Here is a 27,936-nt window from a genome sequence, read left to right on the forward strand (position 1 = left end):
CTTACCCTTTCAAAAACAGTAACTACCTTTTTATTATAAAGTGTTACCAGGCTAATAAATCATGCAAACCAACCACATGTTAATGTTGAGGAAAATAACAATAAATAGGCATATTTTAATTCTTAAAGAAATAAAAGGAATTTTGGCTTTTAGGAATGGATTAACCCACTAAAGGATCCAGTAACAAACTGGCTGAATCGTGGATCCCCTTTGAGGAATTAATGTAGCCTACAAAGTGTTTTGAATCTTTGAATTTTGAAAACCATGTAAATATTGATACAAGGCCTCACAAGACAGAATGCTTGACCCGCTTTGAGGAACTTATCATTTGAGGTGATATTGGGATTTGGGGGGGGGGGGGGGGGGGGGGGGGGGGGGGGGCAGATTGCCCAACACACTAGCAATTAGTTAGGAGCTGACACACAATGATTATGTTTATTTGTTGTGAAAGTGTACATCAATTTGAGCTGTAGCCTATTTTATTTATTGAACACATCAGCCTGTATGACTTTGAGTAAGAATTAGAAATTATCGGCTAACAAAAAAATGAAAACTAGATCAGAATAAGATCGACACAATTATTTTTTTCAACAATTGCCACATCTCAAGATATGTGTATTATTATTATTATTATAATTATTATTATTATTATTATTATTATTGGCTTGAAATCACTGGTAAGAACTGAGCTTGCGGAGGAGGGGTGGGGGTCTTTCGGGCAGACAGCGGAAGAGGCGCGGGGGGTGGGGGGGAGAGAGATAGAGAGAGAGAGACAAACAGAGGGAGGGGTGGTTATTTCTGAGCTCAGGGCCGAGGATTAGTCAGAGAGCAGACCCAGTACGATGACAGCATCCAGCAGATAGCCAAACCCCCCACACACCACATCACCATCATCGTCCTGCCCAGGAGGACGCCGTGGATATTTTTTAAGAATCAAACATCGTTTCTCCTCAAATCCTCCGCATCGCTGCTCTTTTTGGGGGATAGCCCTCCCAGACTCCCGATCCGTCTGTCTCCTCCTCAGACCACTAGGTAGGTTTCATCGGTATTTCACGATGTTATTGTCTAATGTAGGAGCGCCTGGTTTTATACGTAGGAGCCTGCACTTTCCATCCATTCATCCCATTTGGACTGATATTTTCACATCAAAATGAATAATTTAACTCATGCTCGTTTTCACAACGCCTGCAGGATACACCCATAGACTATCACTGTTTTGAGGGAGCCGATGGAGAGATTTAAATCCGATTAAGATTATAAAGGTAACAAAAGACTGACCTTTTTTTCTTTGTTTAGCCTCCTGGTTTATCGGCATGGCTACTCATCAAAGTGTTTAGTCAGTACATTGGTAGCCTAAATATTGATTATTTAAGGGCATTTAAGCATTTATGACGGTCGATATCAGTCCATTCTCAGAATCTACATTCAGGTTATTGGGAATATAAATATGTGGGCTAGCCTAGGCTACTATACACAGGATAGGCTACCAGTCAAAATTATGACCATTTTTGTACCACACTGAATGGCATTAATATTCACAAACACATGCCGTATGCAGTTATAGTGGAGATCCATGCTGCCGTGTGCGCAGTGAAATCACCGTCACTGGCTACACACTGGAAATGAACTGACTAAATCCGGACGGATCAGGGGGCTGCCGGGAGTCTGGATAGTAAAACACGCACATTGTGAATGGGCGTGGGCGATGCCTGGGCCAGTCGCCTCTCCTCTTTTCTTTGCTCATATCCTTTGGCCAGAAGCAGACCTCTTTCCGTGCCGTGCCAGGCATGACAAGCGCAACACAACTAGACCGGAACAATGCGTTTTGCTGTTCTGGGGCCTTCATTTAATGCATGACACGATTAAATATGACCGTTGATCGCTGCTCCATTAAAACACGTGTTACTGCCTTCACTGTTCATAGAGACATCACTTAAATTGATCATTGAGTATTTTTTAACAGCATCATTTTCAGCTGCTCGTGGGCCACAGCTGAACACACACATACACGCATGCGCGCGCGCCCCCACACACACACACACACACACACACACTCTTAATGAATGAATGGCATTTTGGTCCTCTGATGAGGATGCCTAGTGAAGTCGCTGTGGAGGCTCAGTGTTTTGCTTTCACTCTTGTGTGCACTGAGAGTGTTTTGCTGTGCTCTAACACTGCCTGCTGCAGGCTTTGTGCTATGACTCAGGGATGTATGCTAGGCCTACAACATGTGATAGGAGTTGCTGCTTTGAGGTCAGTCTGCCCGAGGTTAAACACAAGGGGCAGAACTTGCACATCAGGAAAGCCTTGATGCCTGGCTGCATTAGCCTCGATCTGCCCCGCTGACTGCTCCTCTGTCCCACTTACTGCATCCTGCCAGCCAGCCATACTCTCTCCCTCTCCTCTTCTTTAGTCTTACAGCTTCATGTCTCAAGGGCACACTGTGTTGCTGGGCTGGTGTTTGCTGCTCCAGTAAAATGCCTGGACCAACTGATCATCAATGATTTGTTGGATAATTGTTGATCAATTAATATTGGTTGGTTTCAGTAAAGGAATTAAATCAATTCATGGGTCAGGCATTACATTGGTGTATGAAAATGGTAGTGGATTGATGGATTGATTGATTGATTGATTGATTGATTGATTGATTGATGGACAGTCCAGATGGATTTACTGTAAGTTATTATTTTCCCGTTCAGACTGTACCAGTAGTACTCCTGCAGAGGGAAAAGGAGACATGACCTCATTGTGGTGACAGATCCATGGTGATGGCACACTTGACTGGCAGTGGCGCCATAGTGTAGGCCAACTCTGTTTATGAAGATATATTGAAACATTAAGTATAAAAAGACTAAAAAAGAAGCAATTACCCAGGTTTATCCTCCTGTATTCTTCGCTGTGATATAAAATATTAAAGTCATACTGTGGCCAAGTATTATTCCAAAGCCCAGGGGTTTATTGATGGCTCACTTGTGGCCTTCTTATTACTTTTACTTAAAGATAAGAACTCTATTGTGCAGTTTTTGAAGGATCACTGAGTTGAAGGAAATTGCCTCAGACAGCAACAGAAGTAAGGCAAACAGTTTTCCAGACTTGCAACATCTATCCTCCTCTAAAATCCAAAGATCTTCCTCTCTCTCTCTCTCACTGTCTCTCTCTCTGTCTCTCTGTCAGGCTGTCTGTCTCTCTCCGTAACCATCAGAACCATCAATAGAGATCTGTAACAGAGTCCATCACACTATTAATTTTCAAAAGACCCATAATTTAATAGTGCACTGGGGAGCTCAAGCCTCGCCAGGTCGCTGATAAAAGGGGAAATGAAACGAGCGGTGCAGGGTGATCCCTGTCTTCATAATGCTAATGGAATGAGCTGACAGGCGGAACGAAGAATGGGAAACATAATTTTAGCAAAACACAACAAGCAACTGTGGCAATCGACAGACTAGAATATGCTACCAAGCTTCTGTCCGACTGTTGAATGTAATAGTGTTTTATTAACTGTATCATTTCTTTGGTGGACTTCAGTGCAAAGAATTTATTTTTATGTTTTATTTTCACAAGAACAAGTAAATATCATTGACCAATGCCATGGCATTGGTCAATGATATTTACCTAGATATTTACTAGGCTTTACATGCTATGTATGTGCACATACATAGCATGTAAAGCCTAGGCTGGTTTACAATGTCCCTATCAGTCAAATTATGTGGCTGAGATATTTTACTAAAAACTTTTCAACATTTCAACCTGCTGGTGGAACCAGAAGTCCCCCGCGTCATAAGGATTTATCCTCTGGGAACCTTGAATGTCTCTACCAAAATCTTGTGCCAATCCATCTAGTAGATGTTGAGATATTTTACTGGATAAGTGAAAGTTGTGACCGTCTGGTGGCACGAGAGGAAAAGGGGATCACTAACATTATGTGACTTCATCCTGAATGTACCAAATAGCTAGGAAAGGGTGTGCAATCCTCTGTGATGTAACACGTCCTCTCTGTGGTGAACAGGAGTTGTTCCCATCATGATTTAGAAGGTACAGGGTGACGCCTTTGCGGACTACTTATAAATCCTTTTCAGGATAGCTCTGAACAAATCATTGTGATGTGTTAGTTGTGTCACTTTAAGATTTTTTTTTTTTTATTGTTGGTGATGTTGTGGGGCTCTATGCTGTCTAATGTTTGTCTTTAACTGATTTTTTGTTGTATTTGTTTAACAATTGTCACAAAAACAAAAAGGAATTCTTGAAAATATGACAACTAACTAACTAACTAACCAACATGGCAATCCATCCAAAAGTTGACAATGCATTTTGAGTTCTGTGAATAAGGATTTTCACATATTGATCCTCTCAACAGAAAAATAATCTATCCAAAGGGGGGTTTATAAAAGGACACCTTACAATTGCTCACCCTGAGTTACTGCCACAGCTGAGCACCTAAGAAACCTGGTCATTTTGACATTATGGTTAAGTTATTATCCATTATGTTAATAAACATATTGAAGTGATCAAAGCTGAATATATTTAATTTCTTTTGAACATAGCAGTGGTGAGATCTTATAGCTTCCTATCCAAAATTCAAATTGATTGATTATTGTAGAAGCTGTTTGTCATCATGGTGTTGCGCAATAACTTTACATTTTATTAATCTTGAACACTTAGGAATCCATTTGGTTTCAAAAATGTCATGCTAGCTCGTTGGAAAATTAATGCTCAAAAGTTAAGCAAAATTTTGGCGAGGGAAAAGCTTTTCAAAGTGGTCCGTTGACCTCCCACCTCCGGATTTCTGAATGAAAATAGATTCAAATAGCTGCTGTCAATGGGAACCCTGCCCCTGGAACCCCCTCGATCTGGGCCAGGCCCCAAAAGTTAGCAACATCTGGCTCTGCCCCTAGCTGCTGCTGCTGTCCTGCGCCTCATGTGGTGCAGATGTATCCAGTGTGTCTTATTTGGCTGAAGGGTGTGTGTGTGTTTCTCTATTTGTGTGTGCATATTGTGCGTGCATGTGGTCCGCGCTTGAGTGTTTGTAACTCCACAGTGCCACTGAGTCCAGTCTTTATTAATTAGTTCAGAGAGCTGATCACCAAAAATGTAGGTTTGTTGCTGAGAAATTCATCCTGTCAGTCAGATTGTCATATCCATTATCTCAGATTATATTATTTAGCAGTACGGCAGCTGTACTTGGTCATTTTTCCTCCCACTTCTTGTGCTAATGCAAGTTCACCAGGCTCGGTACAGCTTGGTCTGACCTGCTTTGGCCCGGTCTGGCTCAGCAGTGCTAATTGGGCTGTTTTCTATCCAGCTGGCTGCACAAAAGCTGCCAGCTCAGTGCCACCTCTCAACCCCTGAGGAGAGAGTGGAGTGCTTCTATGAACTTCATGTGTTCTCATACCAGGCGACAGGATTGAATGACGGACTTTGTTTGGACCGAGACAGAGAGAGATTGTGTGGGCAAATGAGCAGACGGGCGGACATTGTCTCGGAGAAATAAGACAGAGTGATTGAAACAGAGCGATGTAGAAAGCCTTTATTACCTTGCAGCACTGTGTACAAATATTCTCCATGTACAGTTGGCCGAGAATGTAACAGGAGGAAAGAAAGGAGAAAAAGAGAAAGGTCTACAAGGCCTGCAGATGAGCTGTGTTTGTGGACAGCTCTGGGACTTAAGGACAGGATTCGCGATTACTATTGATTCAGAAGCAGATTAGGAGCAGACTCATCACCAGCTCACAGACACACAGGCTTTACTGCCTTAGATTTGAAAATGCTGTCACATCATTAGAAAGAGGGAACAAGCTCTTCATTTAAGACACCATGTAGTAGTTGAAAAGTATAACGCTGCATGAGAAACAATGCTACAGGTCTGCTGTTGTATTTATTCATTTACCATACATCAACGTCTGCTGTCTGGCTTTGTGTGCTCTCAGTTTGTGGAGAAATGCTGCATTGATCAGCTTTTTTTCCCCTCCGCTCCTTGCCGGCAGACTCTTTTTAATTCCCTGTAGATACTTTTGTTTTTTCTGTTTTCCTTCTGCAGCTTTAACTCTCCTGTTTCTTTGCCGCTGCACTCTTTGCCCTCTTCCAAATTCTCCCCCTTTCCGTCCCCCCTGCAATATCCTGTCCTTTCTTTCTTTTCTTTTCCTAGACCAATTCTCTTTTCTGTATCCCTTCCCCTTTTCTCAGCCCCTCAAAGCCCCCTCCCCACTCCTCTCCCCTCCTCCTCACCTCTGCAAACCCCAAACGTCTTTCCTGTGTGTCTCTCTTCTTCTTTGCTTCCCTCTCCTTGATGCCTGTGTTGGCAAGTGGTAGAGGTAGGCGGTTGGAGGCTAGCTGCATTAGCTCCATGCATTATTCATGTGCCCTGCAGTCTGTGTGGGTCTTGGTCTTCTGCTGGCTTTTTCGCTGGGACACATGGGCCTTGTGAAAGAGCTCTGTGTATGAGACACAGGGCCTGATGGAAGAGCTGCACAGATGGGACTATCAATTCCTTGATTTCTGCTCCCTTTTGTAGATGAAAGCCCCAGGGAGTGAGAGCTTACTTCACAGATTCAAGTGAAAGAGGAGGAGGTTTCCTTTTAGACGAGATCAAGAATGTTTATTCAGAGTCTCTGGTGATTCAACAGTCTGGGTTTTCACAACAAAACGTTTCCCTGGTGTGTTTTTCTCCTCAAAACAGAGGCTGGCTAAAATTTCACCCATATCTGCCCTGATGTTCAAATATAAGACTTGTCCTATTTTATTACTGGCCAAAATCTCTTTTTGGCTGGCAGTGTTTTTCCCGCTCCAACACATCACGATTATTCACAGGCTGTCCTCTTTGCTTTTAGAGCACGCCCAGTAAGAACTGTTAACTGAACTTGGCGCTATGAAATTTTAATTTAGACAAGCAGATGGAGATGGAGTGCCTCATCTCCACATCTCCATGTGCTTTTGAGGAGGAGTAGAGAGAAAGACAGAGAGGCAGAGCCTCAGGGACCAGAGGAGTGGCCCCTTGGAAAACCACAACCACATAGCTGGTTTAGACCTGCTTTGCTTGACATACTTGCTTGTTCACTCTAAACACAACAACAACTGGAATAAAGTTACTTATAAATAGGGTAAAATACAGCTGATCTGACTTAATCAGGCTTGATAACTGGTCGCCTCATGCTCTAATTATAAACTTGTGTGGGTATGCATCTTGTTTATGGGTTATGACAGGTTGCCATTATAGCGTTGCTCTGTTCTGCACAGGTGGCTGCACCAGACTGGGATTGGCCCCGATGATCACAAGGACCCCCCCTCCACCTCTTCTCATCCAATCCTGGAGGGTCTGCAGAACTGATGTCTCAGAGGGCGAGAGGGTATTTGTGTTCTGGAGTCCTGAAGAGACAAGCCACATCACGGTGAGACACGCTCTCACACAGTCTTTAGATAAAATGTCCCACTTTCTCAAAATATGTGGAAGATTGGAGCTCCTGAAAGTGCTGGTTACTTGACAACAGAATGTAAAATGTCAAATCTTTCTCTGCCTTTTCAAGAGGCTTACCACATGCAATACATTTAAAATAAATTTAAAAATAAACATTTTTAAAGGGATGAACCATCTACACACTATCTGCTTTAGTAAAGTTATAAAGTGGGGCTGTTATTGTGAAGAGAATAGATAGTAGGTGCCATTTAGTGAATATAAAAAAAGATGTCTGCTGCTGCCCAGAGAGACTGTCATTGGAGATGACTACCTGACTCGGCAAGGGCAGTGGGGAGAGAGAGAGAGAGAGAGAGAGAGAGAGAGAGAGAGAGAGAGAGAGAGAGAGAGAGAGAGAGAGAGAGAGAGAGAGAGAGAGAGAGAGAGAGAGAGAGAGAGAGAGAGAGAGAGAGAGAGAGAGAGAGAGAGAGAGAGAGAGAGAGAGAGAGAGAGAGAGAGAGAGAGAGAGAGAGATAAAAGAACTGAGAAAGGAGGAGAATGACAGCAAAAACTGTCACCTGATTCAGCAATGACTGCAGTATACACACAGCATTGACATGCACATCCATACACCTGCAAGAGTGCTGCATATTCAACACAATGCAAGAAAGTCTCCATTAGCAGCCCGAACATGTGTCATGATCTGCTATAAAAGATGCTTCTCTCAGTGATTGAATGTTGGTCAATGATCACACTGTGCGGCTTTCAGCTACCTAGCCTCACTCATCCCTTCTCATCCCCATCAATCTGCCTCAATCTGGATCAGCGGGAGGTGCTAAAGTGACACCCTGACCAGTGGTGGCCCGTGTAGAACGAGTGCCTCTAATCTTCTTAAAGGACAGACCTACACTGCATGCTTTAATATACACTGAGTGATGCTATAATCAGGAACCACTTAAACAGATACAAGCTGAAATCTGTTTTAGATGCTGATTGTTTAAAGAAAGCTGCTTAAAGTTCTCTATTGATTGCAATGCAGTGTGTATTGCTTCGCCATAACTCAGAACTTAAAGTACAATATACACTATCCTCGTGCTTTAATGACCTTACCCTCCTTCTCACTCCTTAAAGGCATGTTTCAAAAATGCCTCATACAAGTGTGGCAGATGGCCAAACAGCACTGTTTTTTAAAAAGATTTTCACAAACGTTCTGCAGATGTTTGCTCCATGTTTCAGAGAGCTGATCAAACTAATCTCTGTGCAGCTGACTGCCGAGGCCAAGGTATGGATTATTTGGTATCAGGAGCACATTCATCACCATTAGCTGTATTGATCATGTCTTCGTCCGTTTCCTTTCCTTTCTCTCTCTTCCTCACCTCATGGGGTGAAACAGTCCTCTAAAGACACAACCAGCAGTACGTCCCAAGACAGCAGCAAAACAACACCTTATCACAGTAATGCCGCACACAAATAAAACCATTACTTTTAATAATGCAACACATATTAAACACATCCCCGCCCTCTAAAATCTTTTAATAGAAAAGAAACATGATGATAATCCAGTACCCCTTATAGAATATATTTTCAGCGTTAGATAATAAACCCTGTCACGGATTTATCAGAGGCTCTACAAGCTTAATGCCAGCGTATTGTTTGGCTGACAGAAACAAAACACAGTTGAGGGGAGTCGTATGTCTTGAGAATTGGTAAGGATTTAGTGCTGACCAGCTTTGCCTCCCTGAGGTTTGCTTGAGCCCCCAATTCTTCATTATGTCTCGAACACCAGCCAGTTTAAAAGGCCAGCGAAGCAGAAAGTCCACAGCTGCAGATTTGTAGTGGACATGCGTATTTTAGCATACTTACGTTGAAGTTTTGTTTGTGAATCCTGTTATCATGTAATGGTGCAGTTGTTGAGAATCAGGTCATTTAGGCAAATGTGTGTGACGTGTTGTTAATGCTGACTATACTCCACCCCTTTTTTCTCATTCAGCCTTTCTTGCTCTGTTCACATATCTGATTATTCAACGTATTCAATGCAGCGTACAGGCTCTGAATATTAAAACAGAGCAGACAACATGCTAATTTAGCCTAAGCACGATTCTGTACAAGACGGAGCTAAACTAAATCCTATCATTATCTCTCCACGTCTCATTTTCTCTCTCTGTTCTGATCAAGTCTGTAGCTCATATCCTTCTCTATCTTTGTCTCTTTAGATAAATGGAGGAGAAGGAGCGATGTAGGAGCAGGTCTCCAGCTCGGAGGGCCAGTCGGGTGCAGCAGGTGGTGGGAACAATAATACGACGAACCCGAGAGTCGCTTAGCAGGTAAAGAATGAAGAAGGGAGAGAGGTCAGGGCAAAGATCCTCTGTAAAGTTCAGGAAATGTTTCCAAAACTAAAAAGTTGGGATAAAAAATACTTCCCACGAGGTTTGTCCAGTGTTTGCACCTGTGTGAGAAAGTGGAGTAGATTTTGATGGGAAAGCAACTGAGTATGCAGTAGAAAATGTTGGCACCTCACAGCCAGTTGTAGCAGAAAATGCCGAGCCCGCACAAAGCACTGCGGCAATAACAACTAAAACAACTTGTATAGTAAAAAAAGAAACTAAACAATTAAGCTTGGGAAAGAGTGGAGAAAACAGCATCAACCATTTCTAGGCCTACTGCCAGATTCTGTAGTGGAGAAGAAATGTGGGAGGTTTGGTATTAATATTAAAACATGTCAAATGGTGTGCTTTTCATGTGGTGCTTTGGAAATCTCTTTCTTAAAAGAGAAAAACATTAAAATCGTAACATAGTAAGAAAAAAAAAGAAAAAGTGAGCACACCCACCGGATCCCCTCCCCACACCCACACATTCAGACGCATAACACGTAATTGAGTACGCATTCAAAACCTGACTGTCTCTCTCTCACACACAAACACACCCCACAGTTGACCACAAATATGCCTTTAAGAGTCCTTCATTTTCTTGCTGTCCGCAAAGTGGCTTCTCATTTTCAGCGGAGGAGGCCGTGCAGAGGAAGCCCAGTAAACTCCCTGTTCTGGTGGGGGAAAAGTCTCACCACGTCACAACCAGCTCACCAGGACAGCAGGTGTCAGGGAGATTGTCACTGATTTAACCACATAGACAGACACTGTGTATTCCCAGAGTGCATTTCAGCTGAGGATCTATAGCAGTTTATATGAACGTGAATTCTGTTCTCTGCTTCCTGGTTCCCGGCTATTTGACCAGATATCCAAGGCCCCTAGAGGATGAATTGCAATAATGTATGATATTAACGCCAACATCAGGTCAAAAAGTTAAATCTTGACTATGCTTTGATTTATGATCAAAAACCTGTTAACTAATGATATTCCCATTAGCCTCAGCTGTACTTTTGGTTTAGTGCTAATTGTCAAATGTTCACATGCTAACATACAAAACTAAGGTGGTCAAATGTTAGCATTTAGCTCAAAGCACCGCTGTGCCAATGTACATAATCACAGAGCCACAGAACGGCTGTAAACTCTTATTTTTGTTATATTATATATTTTTGTGTTATAGTTGTACGTGTCTTACAACAGATTTGTTTCAAATTAATTGTCAACTACTTTGGTAACTAATCATTTGGGTCACTTTTAAATTAAACATGCAAAAACAGATACACAAAAACAAATAAAAGCAAAACTGCCTCCATACCAGCCTCTGAAATTTGAAAAAAACGTATTTTTCACTTTTTGTTTTGCATCATTGTAAACTAAATCTTTCTCAGTTTTATAAAGTTGATTGAACCAAATGTACTAAATGAATTAGTCACTTTGGGCTAAGAAGAAATTGTGATGGTCTTTTTCCCCCCGCAATTTTCTGATTTTGATAATGAAAATTTCGTAGTCTCAAATTCTCTGTAAAAACCATCAGTGAAGATTCTTCTTGCTGTGTGAAATTTTGAAAAATTGCAGTACTTAGGCGGAAAAGTTGAACAAGTTAAACCATAACTTTAACATTTCAGGTTTGAGCCATTGCCTAAAAAATAAGGCAATGCTTTGTAAAAGAAATACGATTTTCTGTAAAAAGTGATGTGAGGGAGTTGACAGTGTACAGGGACACATCTGCCTGAATTTATGTCTTGATGACCATGTTGTCTCCAAGCAGGTGACATGTTACTCTGTTTGACCTACTCAGAGAGCGGTTGCTAGGCGATGGAAGGTCGCAGCGCTCCAACAGTCTGTCCAATCAGAACTTCCAAGCCAAGCTGACACTGCAGATCACCAGGGACCCGGTCCTGGACAGCAGCACTGGACACGGCTTCATCCTCACCACAAATGCACCCCTGCTGGTCAGGGACATCGCCGCAGGTACAGGCGGTGTGTGTGGTGGTGATGGTGTGTGTTTGTTTGTGACATGTTTGTCTAGGAAGGTAACTGCAATTTGTTTTTCTGCATCATCTCTAAAAGGCTACCTGTTTAATGCAACATTGGCCTGAAGCAAAACCCTCTCTCTCTTACTCTCTCACCCACACACACACACACACACACACACACATCATTGACTCTCCACTGGAATTCAGACTGCAGGGCACGGTGCCAGACAGGCCACAGAAACAACAGAGCCACCTGCTCATCCTTTCTAGTCAGTAATATTCAATTACTTTTCATTTTGTCAACCTTGATAGGCGGGAGAAAGAGAGAGAGAGAGAGAGAGAGATCCATTACGTTTATGTCCACCCTGTAAAATAAGCTGATAAAGAGTCCCACCCTGCCACCAGCATTGCAATTGCTATCTGCTGCCAAAAAAAAGTGATAACAGAAGACAAGATTTAATAGACAGAGAAGATGCCAGCAGGAAGACCAATTATAGACAAAAACCAAAGTGCAGATATGGCAAAAGAGAGCAAAACAATGAGTTTGAAAGTGTGCAGAGTGCAGGTGGGGTGATGACACTGTTGGGTGTGGGAGGAGTCAGCAAGGTCCTGATAGTGTTAGAAGGTGGAGATGAGAGGAAAGTGGTGGATGAGGAAGAAGGAAAGAAAAATAAAGAGGAAGGGAGAGGACTTGAAAAATACACAGATCAGGATATTGGCAGAGCTGACATGAAATGCTCGAGAGGGTGGGGAGTGGAGTTTGCGTGTCTGGCCAAAGCGAGGGAATGTGTGCACCCTGTGTGTGTGTGTGTGTGTGTGTGTGTGTGTGTGGGTGTATGGGTAAGCTTGCGAAGCAGTGAGGGATGTTGCCAGTGGGTCAAAAATTAGGGACAGACGGGGCTTTGCCAGTCAGTCGGTTGTGTGAAAATATCTGTATGTCTGTATGTGGGAGTGTGTATTTAAACATACATGCACTTAGTGTGTTTATGTAATTGTGTGTGTGTTTGTGTGTTAAAGTAAACTAAAACTGCTATGCCTCATTCGTGCTCTCTTGCCTGAAGACAAATGAGTATAAATAACTAGAGAAAGCAGAGCGGAGCCAAGCTGGTTGAGACCCAGAATAACTGTAACCCCTCACATCCTGGAGAGCTCAGCTGAACACTGTTGACTCAGCCATGTTGAATAATCATGTGAGTCATTTTGTGTGTGCGTGTGCCTACATCAGTGTGTATATCTCCCTGTATCTGAACAGAAAGTGCAAGCCCACATGTGCAGCTTGGTTTTTGTTTAATGCAGGCGCTCACACTTTTCTGTGTGTGTGTGTGTGTGTGTGTGTGTGTGTGTGTGTGTGTGTGTGTGTGTGCGCCTATGTGTAGGGAGTCCTGCAGATGGGATATTGTACCCAGGGGACCAGGTGCTGCAGATCAATGATACAGTGCTGGAGGATTTAAGCGCTGAGCAGGTGGAAAACGTCTTAAGGTGGGAATAACTGCAGAGATATCTATCTATCTGTCTGGACGTCTGTCTGTCTGTCTGTCTGGACGTCTGGACGAGGCGTCCACAAAAGGCAATTTACAGGTTTTCCAATTGTGAAACGACAGTGGTCACAACAGAAACCACATGTGCAACTACAGTCTGCACTACCAACAGTCACCTGAGCTATACAGTTTGCACCTGCAAAACTCATTCCAAGGAACACAACTCTTACATAACACATGTCTCAAAACAGACTCAGTGCAGCCAAACACTATGAACAATCCTCACTGAAATAACACGTACTGTAACTCAGAACACACAGAGTAAAAACACTAGCATCAAACACCAATACAGAAAACAATGACTTTCTCATATTTAAAGTTTGAACAGTTTGAGTGACTTCACACACACTAGAGTTTCTTCAAAGAAAAGACATAGATTTTACAATATACACATTTTCATATAAGGTAAACAAGAAGGAATGGAAATGAGCTGCTTTAATATAGTATTTTGTCTCTAGTAATTTCTGGAATTACTGGACAAAACTAAAGTTACATAACAGCAGAAAATGGTGTTGCTAATCCTGCCTCTCTCCAGCATCATGTGGTTTTCTTCATCACACTGGATGTCTGCATCTTCTCTAAATACTAATGCATGTGGTGTTTCCATTGCTTTCACCTTCATTACTTTCTGAAAAACAGGAAGTCCACAGCAAGAAGGAACTGGGTTTGAACCCCGGTTGTCCCGGTCCTTTCTTTGTAGAGTTTGCATGTTCTTCCCGTGTGTGCGTAGGTTTTCACCGTGTTTCCACTAAAAATATGTTCCCCTCCAGCTCTACCGAACTGATGTGTGGTGAGTGTCTGGCGTCGTAAGGCTGCTGTGCATCACCCAAGTGGGTGCTACGCATTGGTGGTGTTAGAGTGAAGCAGCCCCCCCTCCCCAGAAGCGCTTTGAGTGTCCATGATAAAGCGCCAGCTAAATAAATGTTATTATTTATTGATGATTCAATTATGATCTGTATTGCTGTAGTTAGAGTTCTACACATGAGGCTTCAGCAATTGGAGCCATATGTGTAATCATTACTTCCCTTTTTGTGGAGTGTGAGAATCCAGTTTGGTTACTAGGTTACTATAGTACCAGTGTGTCCGATCCATCCAATGACTACTTACACTGTCACAGTTGAGAGAGAGAGAGAGTGAGAGTGAGTGTGTGTAAAGGTCAGAGCAGAAAGTGCTTACTTGACAGCTGGTTAGAAAGATTATGATCTCTCTCGTGTGCGTGTGTTTTTTGCATGGTTTTCTGTGTGTGATTGCATTGTTTCTCCACTCAGGGACTTGGAGGATTGTATCACTGTGACGATCCTGCGCCACATGACAGTAAGTAAATAAGTACAAAGAACACATTGATAAGCTTCCGTCGACACACATATATTCAAAAAGAGTCATTTAACCATCCTTTTATTAAAACATGAAGCTCTGTGTGTTTCCAAGCATGTGACTGTCAACGTGTGTCTTCTGAGAGGATTAACTCCCTTCACATTGCTAATAGATTGTGTTGTACAGTACAAATGTATGCATGTGGACCATGTGATCATGGCTTTGTATCTCCAAAGTTTGTTGGTCTCAGAGTTGATTTTTTTCATTGCACTTTTTAAAACTGAACAAGTGTGTGCGTCTTCGTCCGTGGTCCAGCCCTCGCATAATGGCGCTAACTTGTGTTCTGTGTTGCAGAATCCCAAGTCATCCATCATGTCGGCAGAAAAGAGAGCTCGTCTGAGGAGTAATCCAGTTAAAGTGCGCTTTGCAGAGGAGGTGGTGGTCAATGGGCACACTCAGGTAAGAAAGCCCTACTGTACTTGATACAGAACAAAGGCTGTTGTGAGCTACTGATGAATGACTCATCATGGGATCCCTCACACTTTTGATATTCTCTATTTGGACTCATGATGTTATGCTCCTTTTTCATTTTTTATCTTCCCCTATTTGATATTGATTCCTGTCTAACACCAATGTGATTTTTCTCACTTCTCTCTGTCAGGGAAACTCTCTTCTCTTCCTGCCCAATGTCCTAAAAGTCTATTTAGAGAACGGGCAGACCAAGGCCTTTAAGTTTGACAACAGCACCACTGTCAAGGTGTGTATGACAGACATTTAATCTGAGAAGAGAGAGGCAGAGGGTTACTGGATGATGCATCTCGTTACTGGCAGCCACTTTTGGGCGGCTGACATGTTTTCCAATACTGTGTACTCTATAAAAGCCATTGAGAAGCAACTTTCTATGTGTTCATTTATATAACCAAACCAATACCTACTGAATCTTACTGTAAAAATAGCAACAAGTGACAAAAATGATTTAAAGAGCATAGGTAGCTAAATTGTGTTACATGCCGCCTACATTAGTGTCCTTAGAAGATCCAATCATTAGCTCCCTCAGTCTTTCATAAGCATTATGAGAGACAACAGTGGACCTAGCTTTGAAAGGCTTCCTAGAAACAAGTGGGTGTATTTTGTAACTAAGTACACCACAAGTTATGCGGTGATTGCCCCAAGAGTGTCAGAGTGTGGGTAGGATGTAGCTGTTGTAGCTGTTCTTAATGGTGGAATGATACAAAAAGAAAATTTATTATATTGCTTCTGGAGGAGGAAGTTATGGGACATTTTAGAAGTGAGGAGAAGCACTTATTTGAATGTAGAGCTTGATTTAGTGTGTAACTCTAAAATCACGTTGGGCATTTGTATCACAATGAGATATAAAAGGAAAATAATTGTGTCAGTAGCTCACCCTCAGCAGGTCCATGTATGTTGACTTTATGAGCTCATTATGATTATTACAGAAGGCTTTGTATTTCAGTTTGTATTCCCAGCCAAAGGGAGACTGAGAGGAGGAATCAGATTTGACCTTCTGCCACCAGCAGAGAGGGATGGAACATGTTGGTCTAAGGGGTCTGAACTGTTGGTTTTTCACTATTCCAGGACATTGTGCTGACTCTGAAGGATAAACTGTCCATCCGGGCCATCGAGTACTTTTCCCTGGTGCTAGAGCAACAGTACAGTATCACCAGATTACTGCTGCTGCACGAAGACGAGCTCATACAGAAGGTGAAGGAAACCGTGAATGCACAAATCCATACACAATCATACTAAAGTTATGTTCATCATTAGGTGTAATTTACTTCAATGCAACCTTTAAGTAGTAACAACAGACTCACTCATAAAAGGGTACAACCCAGCAAAGATCGGATACAGTGTGGTTGATTTGGTTCACTTTTAGAGCTGGCACACACCTTTTATATGTCTGTTTTTGTCTTTACCAGGTGGTGCAGAAAAAAGACTCCCATGACTACAGATGTCTGTTCAGGGTGTGTTTCATCCCCAGAGACCCAATGGACCTGCTGCAGGATGACCCCTCTACCTTTGAGTACCTCTTTTTACAGGTGAGATAATTCTGTCGTCTACAGTACCACTTCCCGTCTCTTACAGACATTGTGTTGGTCAGCCTTAATCAGACGTTTACCCCTTTCTCCTCCCTTACATCTAGAAACCATGTTTAAATGTGCATACAGTAAAACAATAACTCAAACTTGCCAAATGTAATTGTATATCTAAAATTTAAAAGGTGTGTCAACTTGCTCTTGTAACAAAAATAGTGTTTCAAAGTTAAGACGTTTGGAGTTTAACATGCAGTTGCTCTGTGTCTTTCTCATATTAGTTGAAAACTGCCCAAATATATTAAGATGTATTACTGTGGCCTAATGTTTAATGTTTCACCTTGAAAATCTTTTAACAAAGAATTCCAGCATACAGTTGGATATGTGCTGTGTTGTAGTTCAACTTTGAGACTACATTTCAACGCTGGATGAAAAGTCTTTGCATATTTGTGTTGCACGGTAAAACATTGGGAGTGCCACTTATGTCTTGGTGATTTATTGTTCTACAAGAAGTATTTGCCGCCTGCTGCGTTTGTTGTTTCTGTATTAGTGGTACTTTGGGTGTCCCAGTCTTGGTTTACTTACTAAAAAAATCCTCACAAGCTGTGTATTTTGCAACGTCTTACTTAAAGTGCATGCTGGTATATTAAACAAGTAAATGTCAAAATATGAAGGCTTTCAGTTGTACAAAGGTATGTTTACTGCAATGTGCATGTGTATTTGTAATGTCTGCCTGCATTATGCTATGACTGTGTGTGTTTCCAGAGTGTTGGGGACGTGCTGCAGGAGCGTTTTGCAGTCGAGATGAAGTGTAACACTGCACTCCGCCTGGCTGCCCTGCACATGCATGAGAGACTAGATAGTTGTGGACAGACCAGGGCCTCGATCAAGAGTATAACGTGAGTCATATGTGTTTGTCTTTTTAGGGTCACACTGTAGGGACACTACCCTGACTCGAGCACTCATAAGGTTTTTTGTAATCATGGTGATCTAAGGGTGTGATCTTGTTCTACTGCTGTAATCATTGTAATGTGTGTGGGATAAAGTTGCATTCTAAATGCCCAATCTATTAATATGTTGCGTTTGTGCACAAGTGTATGTATCTGCCCTATTTTCTGTGTGTTGCTCAAAAGTTTCTTATTGGGTTTTTCAGTTTCCCCTTTTTCTGTCTTTCTCTGTCTCTCTCTTTAACCCTTAAAATTTGTAAATGCACAAACACCTTACACAGATCCATTTCCCAAAAGACCACTTAACTGACTTACCGCTCATAGATTAATGTGATTTTTTACGTCACTGCAGTCATAAATACTCTGTGCATCGCAGACATAGGCTGTTTTCACCTCAAATTAAACAGATGATGCAGTCATCGTTACAGTTCAGTTAAAATATGGCTGTTTAGTAACATCTAGTGGCAGCCATGGGGAAAATAACATCAGCAGATATGTCTACTAACAAATCTCAATGTACTTCTTTGGCATTTTATGTCATTCAATCTGTATTTAGTTTTCATGTAAAAATGTCAAGCTTACTTGCTGTTAGGTTGGTGCTAACTGATTACCTTAGAAATAACACCTGAAACTGAATATTTGTAATTACACAAAGTTACTAAATGTTACATCGGTAACACAACAATATGGACATCCATGCATAAAAGTTCATGTTAACCTCCCCTTCACCTTATGTGTATTTTAGTTCTGTAGTACCCTGACAAATGGCTAGCGGTCGCAGTTCAGTGTTTTAAAATGAAGGTAAACTTTAGAAACCAGTGTTTGCTATGTATCAAAACACATACACGAGCTGGCTAACATTAGCTACACCATACTGTATGTTTCTTACCTGTCCAACAATTTTACATTTGAATCCCAGCTTTCGTTCACGTTTTGCACCAAAGCTGCACCAATACTTTTTTTGGTTTTGGAGAAACTAAATGAAGTACATAGTGCATATGGGGTCTTGTAGTTCAATTTCAGTTACATTTTAGAAGGCATTGAGGCTACACCATTGTTCATGTATCAGTGTACTTTTTATTCTTCTGTGTGTGTGTGTGGTAATGACAGGAGAGAGTTTGGCATGGACAGCTTCATCTCTCCCACACTGCTAAGCAACATGAGGGAGAAGGACCTGAGGAAAGCCATCAGCTACCACCTCAAAAAGATCCAGTCCCTACTAGAGCCACGTCAGAAGGTAGGTAACATAGCCTATAGACTGAAGGATGAGTTTTTTGGTTTTGTCTGTAATGTAATGTTTTTTTTTTCTCGTTGCACTGCCTCATGTTTTATTTTCATTATTATTTATTTTATCATTTATTTTATATATATATACACAGTATATATATCTATCTTCATACATTTGTACACTTGATGTTCGTGTACAAGTATTGCTTACCTGATTCTTTGTACACTGCACTTTGTCAATAAATTAAGAAAAAAAAAAAAACCTGAAGGATTAGTGGAAGGAAGCATCGAGATACGTAGAGATAGTGACCGTTTAAAGTGGCTTTAGCTGCTAATCTGCCTGAGGTTGAAAGTGATGTATGGAATGAGAGCAGGTTGGGAAGGAAGATAGATGGTGGGTCGACAGGCGGCGGGTGAGGTGGAGGTTTGGGTAGGCTAATGTGGGAGGGAGGTAGATTTGGATACCCTAAGCCGCGTACACATGATCCGTGTTAGAAAGGATCTTTGGTAAAACCGTTTGGTAAAACCGTTTTTGCTCATTGTCGCTAACTAAGATATGATCTGTAACGTTGCATGACAACCGTATATTTTGATTGGACAGCTGTTTAGAGACCGCTGGGAGCCTAATGGCCATCTTAAAAAAACAAGGATTTATACTTCTGAACCGAGACAGCACTACACCTCTTCCCTTTTAGCCTAATCAAATAACATTACATAGTGAAGGGAGGCTATATGTCAGAATTCAATATTTCTGCATTACCCATAGAGGTTACACAAAAACAAACATTACAATATTAATTAGGCTATTATTTTATTTCCACAAGAGCTGGTAGGCTTCTTTAGGGTCCCTGAAGGTGTGAAAATGACCTTGGCAAAGTATATGGAGTTTCTGACTGACAACTTTCTATCATGGTACAAAAAGAAGAACTGTGCCATCTGTGGCAAAATCATTTTCATGCATGACAATGCACCATCTCATGCAGCAAAGAATACTTCTGTGTCATTGTCTGCTCTGGGCCTAAAAGGACAGAAACTCATGGTGTGGCCCCCATCATCCCTTGACCTCAACCCTATTAAGAATCTTTGAAGCACCCTCAAGTAAAGATCTATGAGGGTGGGAGGCAGTTTGCATCAAACATTAGCTCTGGGAGGCTGTTCTGACACCCAGCAAAGAAATTCAAGCAGAAATTCTCCATAAACTCACAAGTTCAATGGATACAAGAATTGAGAAAGTGATATCAAAAATGGGGTCCTATGTTAACATGTAACTTGCTTTGCTAAGATTTGTTTGATTGAAATAGCGTTTGATTTCAGTACATATGACCTCCTAATGGTGCAAGTATCAACAAATGACCATTTTCCGTTCTTTACAACCTCTAAAATGTTTTGCAACTCTGTGCATAATAATTTGGAACGGTACATTTTGAGTTCTTTATTCGTTGAAAAAAATAGGGTGGTTTATTCAATGAAATTTGACTTATGCTCTGACGGGTGATGACTTAAAAATTATACTGACTGTCATTTGCATCCACTATTTAGGACAATCAGTGTAAAATATAATTTGCAGAAAAATTTGGAACTTGGTGCAATTGTTTAATGATGTAATATTAATTATGCTCTATTGATGTTTTGGGTGTCCATTTATCTTACCTGGGTTTTAGTGTTTGGGGATGATTTTGTGTGTATTACATGTATTGGTGTAACTATGACTTGGATGGGGATTTATGGCTTCTGGGCAGTGAGGGTGCATTCAATGTCTTTGAGTAATGTGGGAATAATCACGCAGATTGTCACAATACAGTACCAAGGATAGCTGTCAGTCCGCATTTGTAGGATGGAATATTGGGGTAGGCTTAAGCCTCGGCCCCTGGGTGGGTAGGAGAATGATTATTAAGGAAATAGTAGGTTTAGGCAATGTTTTGGGAAAATAAGTGGATCACATTACCACACCCTCCCCTCGGTTTTCTTTCATTCCACTCTCTTCTTTGTCAACTTCCGTGTTTTAGGTCATTTCTGCATCTCAGGCTCGGTTGGCCTACCTTACTCAGCTGGGAGAGCTCATTTCATATGGGGGACGGTCCTACACAGCTACAATGATGGTAAGGGTTAAGAGCCTGATATTACCTGGTGGTAGTGTGTCTTTTGTCTTGTCTAAAAGACGTAACAACTTGATTCAAATTCTTGGATCTATATTATGTTACTATTCAAAAGGCTCAACTAGTCCGGCTGAGCATAACCCTTGATGTTATCTTCCATATTAAAAACATACAATTGCACCTTTTCCCTTTTCTACCTTTTCCACCTTATTCTACCTCTTTCTCCTCTTCTCTGCTCATTTTGTTTCATTATATAACACAACTCACATAACATAACTCACTCTCATCCACACTCAGCTCCAGGACAGGGAGGTGTTGGTCAGTCTGCTGGTGGGATCCAAGTATGGGATGAGTCAGGTCATCAACCACAAGCTCAATATGATCTCGACACTGGTGGAGTTCAACAGCATTAGCCGAGTGGAGCTGCTCACTGAGTCTGACAAAGTCAGCCTACTGCGCATCTCACTGCACGACATGAAGGTAAGGAAGACATTGAGATTCCAGACTCTATTACTCATGAACACACTCGTACACCAACACTCATACAGTAACACAGATACAAAAAATATTCACTCACCACACACCATATTCACGCCAAAGCTCATGCTCGGGTAAATATAGGTCAAGCATTTCTCCTCCAATATACAAACAGTATACAGCCTAAGGGCGCGTGTGGTAGCTATATAAAGCAAATTCACTGGACTCGAAGTTGACTCTCTCTTCCTCTTTCTCCCCCCTCCATTGCCTTTTCTTCCTTACCCTTTGGCCTTAATCCCTTTACCTTTTCTCCTGTAATGCCCTCCCCGTTGCAGCCATTTGCCTTACTGATGGACTCTCTGGCAGCCAAAGACTTAGGGTGTCTGCTGGGAGGCTACTGCAAACTCCTTGTGGATCCCAGTGTCAATGTCTTCCGTCTGGGGCGCCCAAAAGTGAGGGTGCACCGGATTCCTGCTGAAGAAGGTGTGTGTGGGAGGTTCGCCGTAATAGAGGGCGTGTGCTATGAATCCCTATCAAGTGAGCAAAAACTGTTTCACTTTTAAATAATCACTTTCTAGCTTTGGCCATTTGATATATATTTTACACATCAGATTCTGATGTATGACACCAGCCAGTATGGGTACCGTTAGAAAAGCCAGTCCCATAATATTATCATATTTTAAAACATATCCTTCTCTACAAATTCACTAATTTTGTTTGTGTATTATTCTGGTGTTTCGGGTCTGTGTATTAGGTTATGTGTCTCGCTGCTGTAGTGACTCAGATGACTCGACAGATGAGGATGACCCAATGGATTCTCAGAATTACAAACGCCCAGACCCAGCAAGTCAGGATTGGGAAGAAAGAAGGAGAGAGGAGGAAGAGAAGAGGAGAGAGGAAGAAAGAAAAGAGAGAGAAGAGCACAAAGGCAAACAGGAAGTGAAGATAATAGTGACAACAGAAGGTATGGAAAATGAGGGTGAAGAGGAAGGAGGAGCAACAGGAAATGGTCTGCGTAAATTAAGTATTATGGATGAAGAAATGAACCTGGAGACCAGCTGGTACCACACTGACCCACGGGTCACCAGCAGCTTCTCCAGCTTGTCAAGTGGGTCCTTGAGTGCTGCCCTGGAAGAGAGCAGTGTCACAGCTAAAGCCCCATCTCGTCTGGATGTGCGCCGTGGCCCACGCACAAGTGAGGACCTACCAAGCTTGGACATTCACCATCCCTACCTCCTGGAGCCACAACGCCATCAAGGGCCCCTGCGACCCACAAACCTCAATTACCGTGGCAATGACAACTCATGTCTTTGCTTCGCTGAGCTCTCCAAGGCTGAATTCCTCCCTAGCCCCCCTGAGGCTACTAGTGAGGATGACAATGATGATAATGACGATGAGGAGGAAGATGAGCAAGAAGTTAAGGGACTCAGACGCATTTCTAAGATCCCTAGTTCAAGAGATTTGAGAATGATTGACAGCATACCCTTTCAAAGATCACCCATTAAAAAAAGGAAAAAGATCCCTCCCAAAGTCCCAGTAAGGACGAGTTCAATTCCCATGGACAAAGCAGGACAGGCTGAGCAGCGCCTCTCCAAGGACGAAGATGGTCTATTCCTGACACCTTCACCTAATCCCAAACCAGCTCTTTTGGTCAAAGGGACTGCCTCAGAGTCTGAAGATGAGTTTTTTGATGCACAGGACAGATTAACTCCCCCAGTTCCTGATCTATCAGGTTTGTTTAGAACATGTTTGTTATAACTTTGCAAAAAAATAAGATAATTTTCCTTGCCAAAATTTTGGGAAAATCTTTATTTATTTCTTTCCTTTATGGTATGTTTTTGATGTGATGGCAAGATGTGACAACACTGAGACATTAATGTGATTAAAAGGAGTTGGGGGGGGGGGGGGAGGATTTGTGGTAATCCACTGGTGCCTTTCTCTTTCTGACCTTTCCTTTTGATTTGTTTCTGTCTCACAGACGCTGAGCTGGCTGACCGGCGGAATGCTAATCGTTTGAGTGGAAGCTGGAATGGTCCTTCAGCTGTCCAGGGGAAAGAGCCATCCTCCCCCATTGCCAATAAAATTAGATCCTCTAAAATCAAGAGGGAAGTGGATACACTTAAAGGCCCCACAAATCAACTTGCCATCCAACAGCCAAGTCCACCAAAACCATCTCAGAAACCTGAAGTTAAGGTTAAACCACTATTGGCACCTAAGCCCACTCTACCTCCTAAACCTCAGATCATTCCTCCCAAATCCCCCCAGCATGGGAGATCATATGCCCACTGCAATGGGGATGCTTCTGGACGTCTGTCTTCTGAACTTCTGGAAATGGAGCCAGACACCATGGAGTTCAAGTCGGTCACATATGGGACAGGTGGACTGCCTCTCTCATCACCCCTGATCACAGCAGTGCGGTGCAGCAAGCAACCACTACCCATTACAACACCACAAACCGAGGCAACGGTGAAAGAGAATAAAGATTTGTTGCATGGAGCGCATGTCGTTTCCAATGACAAAGCATACATTCCTGATGTAAAGGAAACTCCTAAAGTTGAGGGCAAAAGCAATGTGCCTGCTTTACCCACAAGAAAGCCACCAAACCTACCCCCTATCCATCGCTCTAATTCAGGTACAAAGCTAGCCATCCCCCCACCAGTGCCTCCCAAACACACTTCTCCCACTAATTTCCACCCCCTATCACTACCTGCTAGCTCTCCTGTCTCCCCAACTGATCCTAGCAAAGGAGTGTTTGAGAATAGTGTCAGTCCGCCAAATGGAATCCATCCTTGGAGCATGCGCAATGGTAGTGTCCAGTCAGGATCCAGGAGGGTCTCCCTGAGTCATGAAAGCCTGTCACCCAAAATTACAGATGCACCTCTTACCCTTACCAGCTCCCTTACTTCAACCAACTCCAAAGGTGTTGGAGGCCTTGAAAGCAGAGAGCCTGGAAGATCTGGATCAGGATCAGACCTGAGGACCAGCTCCTCCAGCCTGGGAGGGAGACTGCCAGCTTCTGCCCTGAGAGGGAAGATCCAGGCTCTGCCTTGGTACATGACTCGTTCCCAGGAGATTTTGGGAACTCTGGACTATCCCTCCACAAGTTCCATCAATGGAGACACATCTGGATTTGGCTCTGGCTTGTCTGTAGCCAGTGGGTTATCAGACTTAAACAAAACCCCTGTCAAGGAAAAAGAGACCATTAACTTAAAACCAGCAGGGAAAGGGAATATATTAGAGGATGGAGCTGAGGTTGTCATAGCCACGATCAAAGAGGCACAGGATGTGACCTCATACATGAAAAAGGCCGATGGGACTAACGGCTCCCATCCTAATCTGACTTTTAAAGAGATTAGTGCACTCAGTGGCAGTGTTTCATCGGAGCAGCCTCAGTCACGGCCCCATTCAGCAGTGGGGTTGGGAGGTGTGTCCAGCATGCAAATTGGAGGTGACTCACCAACCTCTTCACATGCTGACACTACTCCTCCACAGCAGCATCGGGAGGCATGTGGCTGCCACACTGTTTACGCCAACTGTTTTAGCGGGGACACCGAGGATGGAATAAGCTTTGACGAGGAGCTTACTGTTTACGAGTTCTCTCGCCGCACACGCCCTAAACCGGCCCGACCCGTACCGGTCTCTTCTCCTACAACACCCTCTCCAAAGCCCAATATTCTGTCACTGCTAAGAGACAACCCCCGTCCGCTTTCTACTTTCTCCACTGCCTCCTCTGAACTCAGTCCCCTAGTTTCACGTCCAGTTTCCCCCACAAACTCATTTAGTGGTTCTCTTCGCACACTTACCAACAAAAATTATGGTGGGCTGAAGGGAGGTTTTGCCTCCCTACGTCAAGATATAGACCAACTTATGCTGGTCTTAGAGAAGGGAGCACTTGAGCAACCCCAACAAACACCATACCAAAACTCAAAGCAGGATATCACAGGCATAAAAGTAGGGCCTGACCTAAATCACAATGGAACTGAAGGTAGTACTACCCCAGTACGGGACCCAAATTGTTCTGGGACAAGCACCGTCGCCATGACAGAGGCTGAAAGGAATCTTCTCCAGGCAGAGGCTCGACGTTTGGCATCTGGGTGTCAGCGGGCCACACGTGTAGGATGGGCTCCTGATGAAGCCCTACGCTCTTTATCTAACAGCTTCAGTGCCCTGGTTCAGTTGTCAGCAGCCTGCCTGCGAACCAACCCCTGCCCTGGTTGTGACATCTGCCATAATGCGAGTCTGGTCCAAGGGGATGAGGACGATGACAGCCAGGAGGCCATGGACAAGCTAAGGGAGATAGTGGGTCTGTATCGAGAGTTTGTCGGGGCTGTTGAGACAGCTGGAACTGGTGCCAGGGTTGGGGGTAAGAGTGTTGGCCTCACTGGGTCTGGACAGGGTCAGGGGGAGAGTGACGGGGTGAGGCTACTAGCCAAACGCTGCACCGTGCTCATCTCCTCTGTATTTGCACTCACACAGCTCTTCCGGACATGCACACCAGACACCGCGGACACACCTGGCCAAGTACCTCTCAACTTTTGACCTGTGAACTTTTACCCACTAATAACCCACTGACTCATTAGGTGAGACAAGAGGAAACAGCACAGAGCGATTTGGTGTGTAGCCCCTGTGTTCTTGTACAGTAAGTGCCATGCACACTACAGCACACAACCTCTAACCCACATTACACACACCCACATGGAAACCACATACACCAAACAAACCCGTAAATGTCATTGCTTGGCCTCTTCTTGGACGCATATGGACTATGCATTTGTACATATGAATTTTATAATAATCTTATAATTCTCTTATTTTATGATAACAATGTATATGTATGTAAGGATGGATTACCCATGTCGTATTTATGTATTTATTTTTTACAATATTTGCACCATGGTCTGTTATGTGCAGGTCTCTAGTGGGGAAAAAAAATTATGGATGTCACTGGAATTTTAATTTTTCCTTCTCTTTGAGACAGTATTATGTTATCTGTTGCTGCTTTAACGATATCTCCATTTCACAAGGTGTAATCTGTAAATTGTCATTTTTCAAGTTTGGTATAACCATATGTTTTACTGACAAAATACAGACAACATACTCTATCACACTTGCAAATTACAGTTATTAACTGATTTGTTTTATATTTGCACCTTTTTAAGGATTTAGTTTTTCAAAATTACAGTTATATTAATGGGATACAAAACTACACCATTATAAAGCAGGGACAGCACTTTTGACTGTTACAGATTGCACCTTTTTATGAGACACATACCCTTGTGTAAAGTGTTTTTCTACCCAGTCCCTGGTCCTGACTGACTCTGAGTGAATGCCTCTCGGAAATACTCCCATTGCCCTAATGTATGCAGTAATATAACATTAATCTAGTTTTCATCCAAAGGACATTACATATATATTTTCTGGGAATGTGTGGATAAGGCCCAGAAAGCTAAACGGGACCTTATTTAAGTTTGAAAAATGTTTTTGACTAGGCAAAAAGGTGACTGTTAAACTATGTCAAGATGTAGCAAACATCCAAAGTCTTAAAACACTGAGCCAAAACTGTTCCCCACTACGGTTTTCTCTTTGGGCACACCACCATATAAATAACATGCTAACTGATGGACTGGGTGCTGTATGCTGGGGTCAGAACTGTAGATATCCATTTATCTTTGTGTCCTATTCTGTCTCTACTTTAGTTTATGGCTATGCAAACATAAACTCTTCACCACCCCACCCCCACATACTGTCCCCTTGTTTTTTGTGCTAACATTAAAAACAACAACAGCTGCATTATGTTTGTCTGAATATAATGGATGCTTTCCTTGTTTGGAATGTTGGCCTTTGTCTTGTTTTGGACAAAACTTAACGCATTATGGATTGCAACATTGTGCAAAGTTGCATGGCATTAACATGTGTCAATATAAATATACTGATGATAATGTCTGTGAATAGTCAGTAAAAAGGAATGCATTCCTCGATCAGTTTGCTGATCTACGGTGTTCACTAAACAGCTCGTCCATATATATATCACATGATGCCAACTCATTTCATCGGCCATCCAATTTGAAGATCTACTTAAACCACCTATAACTACCAGAGGGTAATTAAGACAGCAGTTGCTTATACAAATATAAAGTGATTAGCCAAAATAAAGACTGCTTGAGTGTTCAGATCCTAAATAGATGGACATTTTTTCAAGGTGGCTGTGGCTAAAAAAAATAAGGCAGGAGTCTTGTGTGAGTTTTCAGAGCTTCAAGTTGCCATGGAGGTGCAGTAGCAGTGTCCATCATAGCACTAACCTCAAGACATACTGTATGGTTTAGGAGAATCTCTAGTTCTTTAAGCAGGCCCAGAAAGTGAAGAGTGCCTGCGTCACCCACGTGTTTGGTTTCTGTATGGTAAAACTGTCAACAGCATTTCATTTTCAAAGAGGACATTGTGTTTCCACATGAGCAGTCACTTTTCTGTACCCACGTACAATGAAGTTGATGTACCAAGAAATGTATTATTTGGGAATAAATTACACATTGACCTTAACAATGTCTAACTTCTTGGGTTTTAGC

The 27,936-nt window shown here is 42.5% G+C and overlaps 1 protein-coding gene across 2 annotated transcripts; it reads left to right on the top strand.

Moving 5' to 3' along the window:
- The first annotated feature begins 768 nt into the window (after window positions 1-768).
- frmpd1b (FERM and PDZ domain containing 1b) lies at window positions 769-27,910 on the top strand. 2 transcript variants are annotated; one of them, XM_034883797.1, is made up of 17 exons: window positions 769-1,032; window positions 7,231-7,382; window positions 9,598-9,708; window positions 11,546-11,718; window positions 13,100-13,202; window positions 14,530-14,575; window positions 14,930-15,034; window positions 15,237-15,332; window positions 16,172-16,297; window positions 16,513-16,632; window positions 17,392-17,525; window positions 18,684-18,810; window positions 20,807-20,899; window positions 21,194-21,376; window positions 21,709-21,910; window positions 22,128-23,105; window positions 23,352-27,910. In XM_034883797.1, exons 3-17 carry the CDS (start codon window positions 9,602-9,604, stop codon window positions 25,910-25,912), a joined length of 5,154 nt encoding a protein of 1,717 aa, XP_034739688.1. In that variant the 5' UTR covers window positions 769-1,032; window positions 7,231-7,382; window positions 9,598-9,601; the 3' UTR covers window positions 25,913-27,910. The 2 variants fall into 2 exon arrangements, with proteins under 2 accessions (XP_034739688.1, XP_034739689.1); XM_034883798.1 differs by having other exon boundaries at window positions 21,709-21,856.
- The last annotated feature ends 26 nt before the right edge of the window (window positions 27,911-27,936 follow it).

Source organism: Etheostoma cragini, chromosome 10 (assembly GCF_013103735.1).
Source record: "Etheostoma cragini isolate CJK2018 chromosome 10, CSU_Ecrag_1.0, whole genome shotgun sequence".
Classification (NCBI taxonomy): Eukaryota; Metazoa; Chordata; class Actinopteri; order Perciformes; family Percidae; genus Etheostoma; species Etheostoma cragini.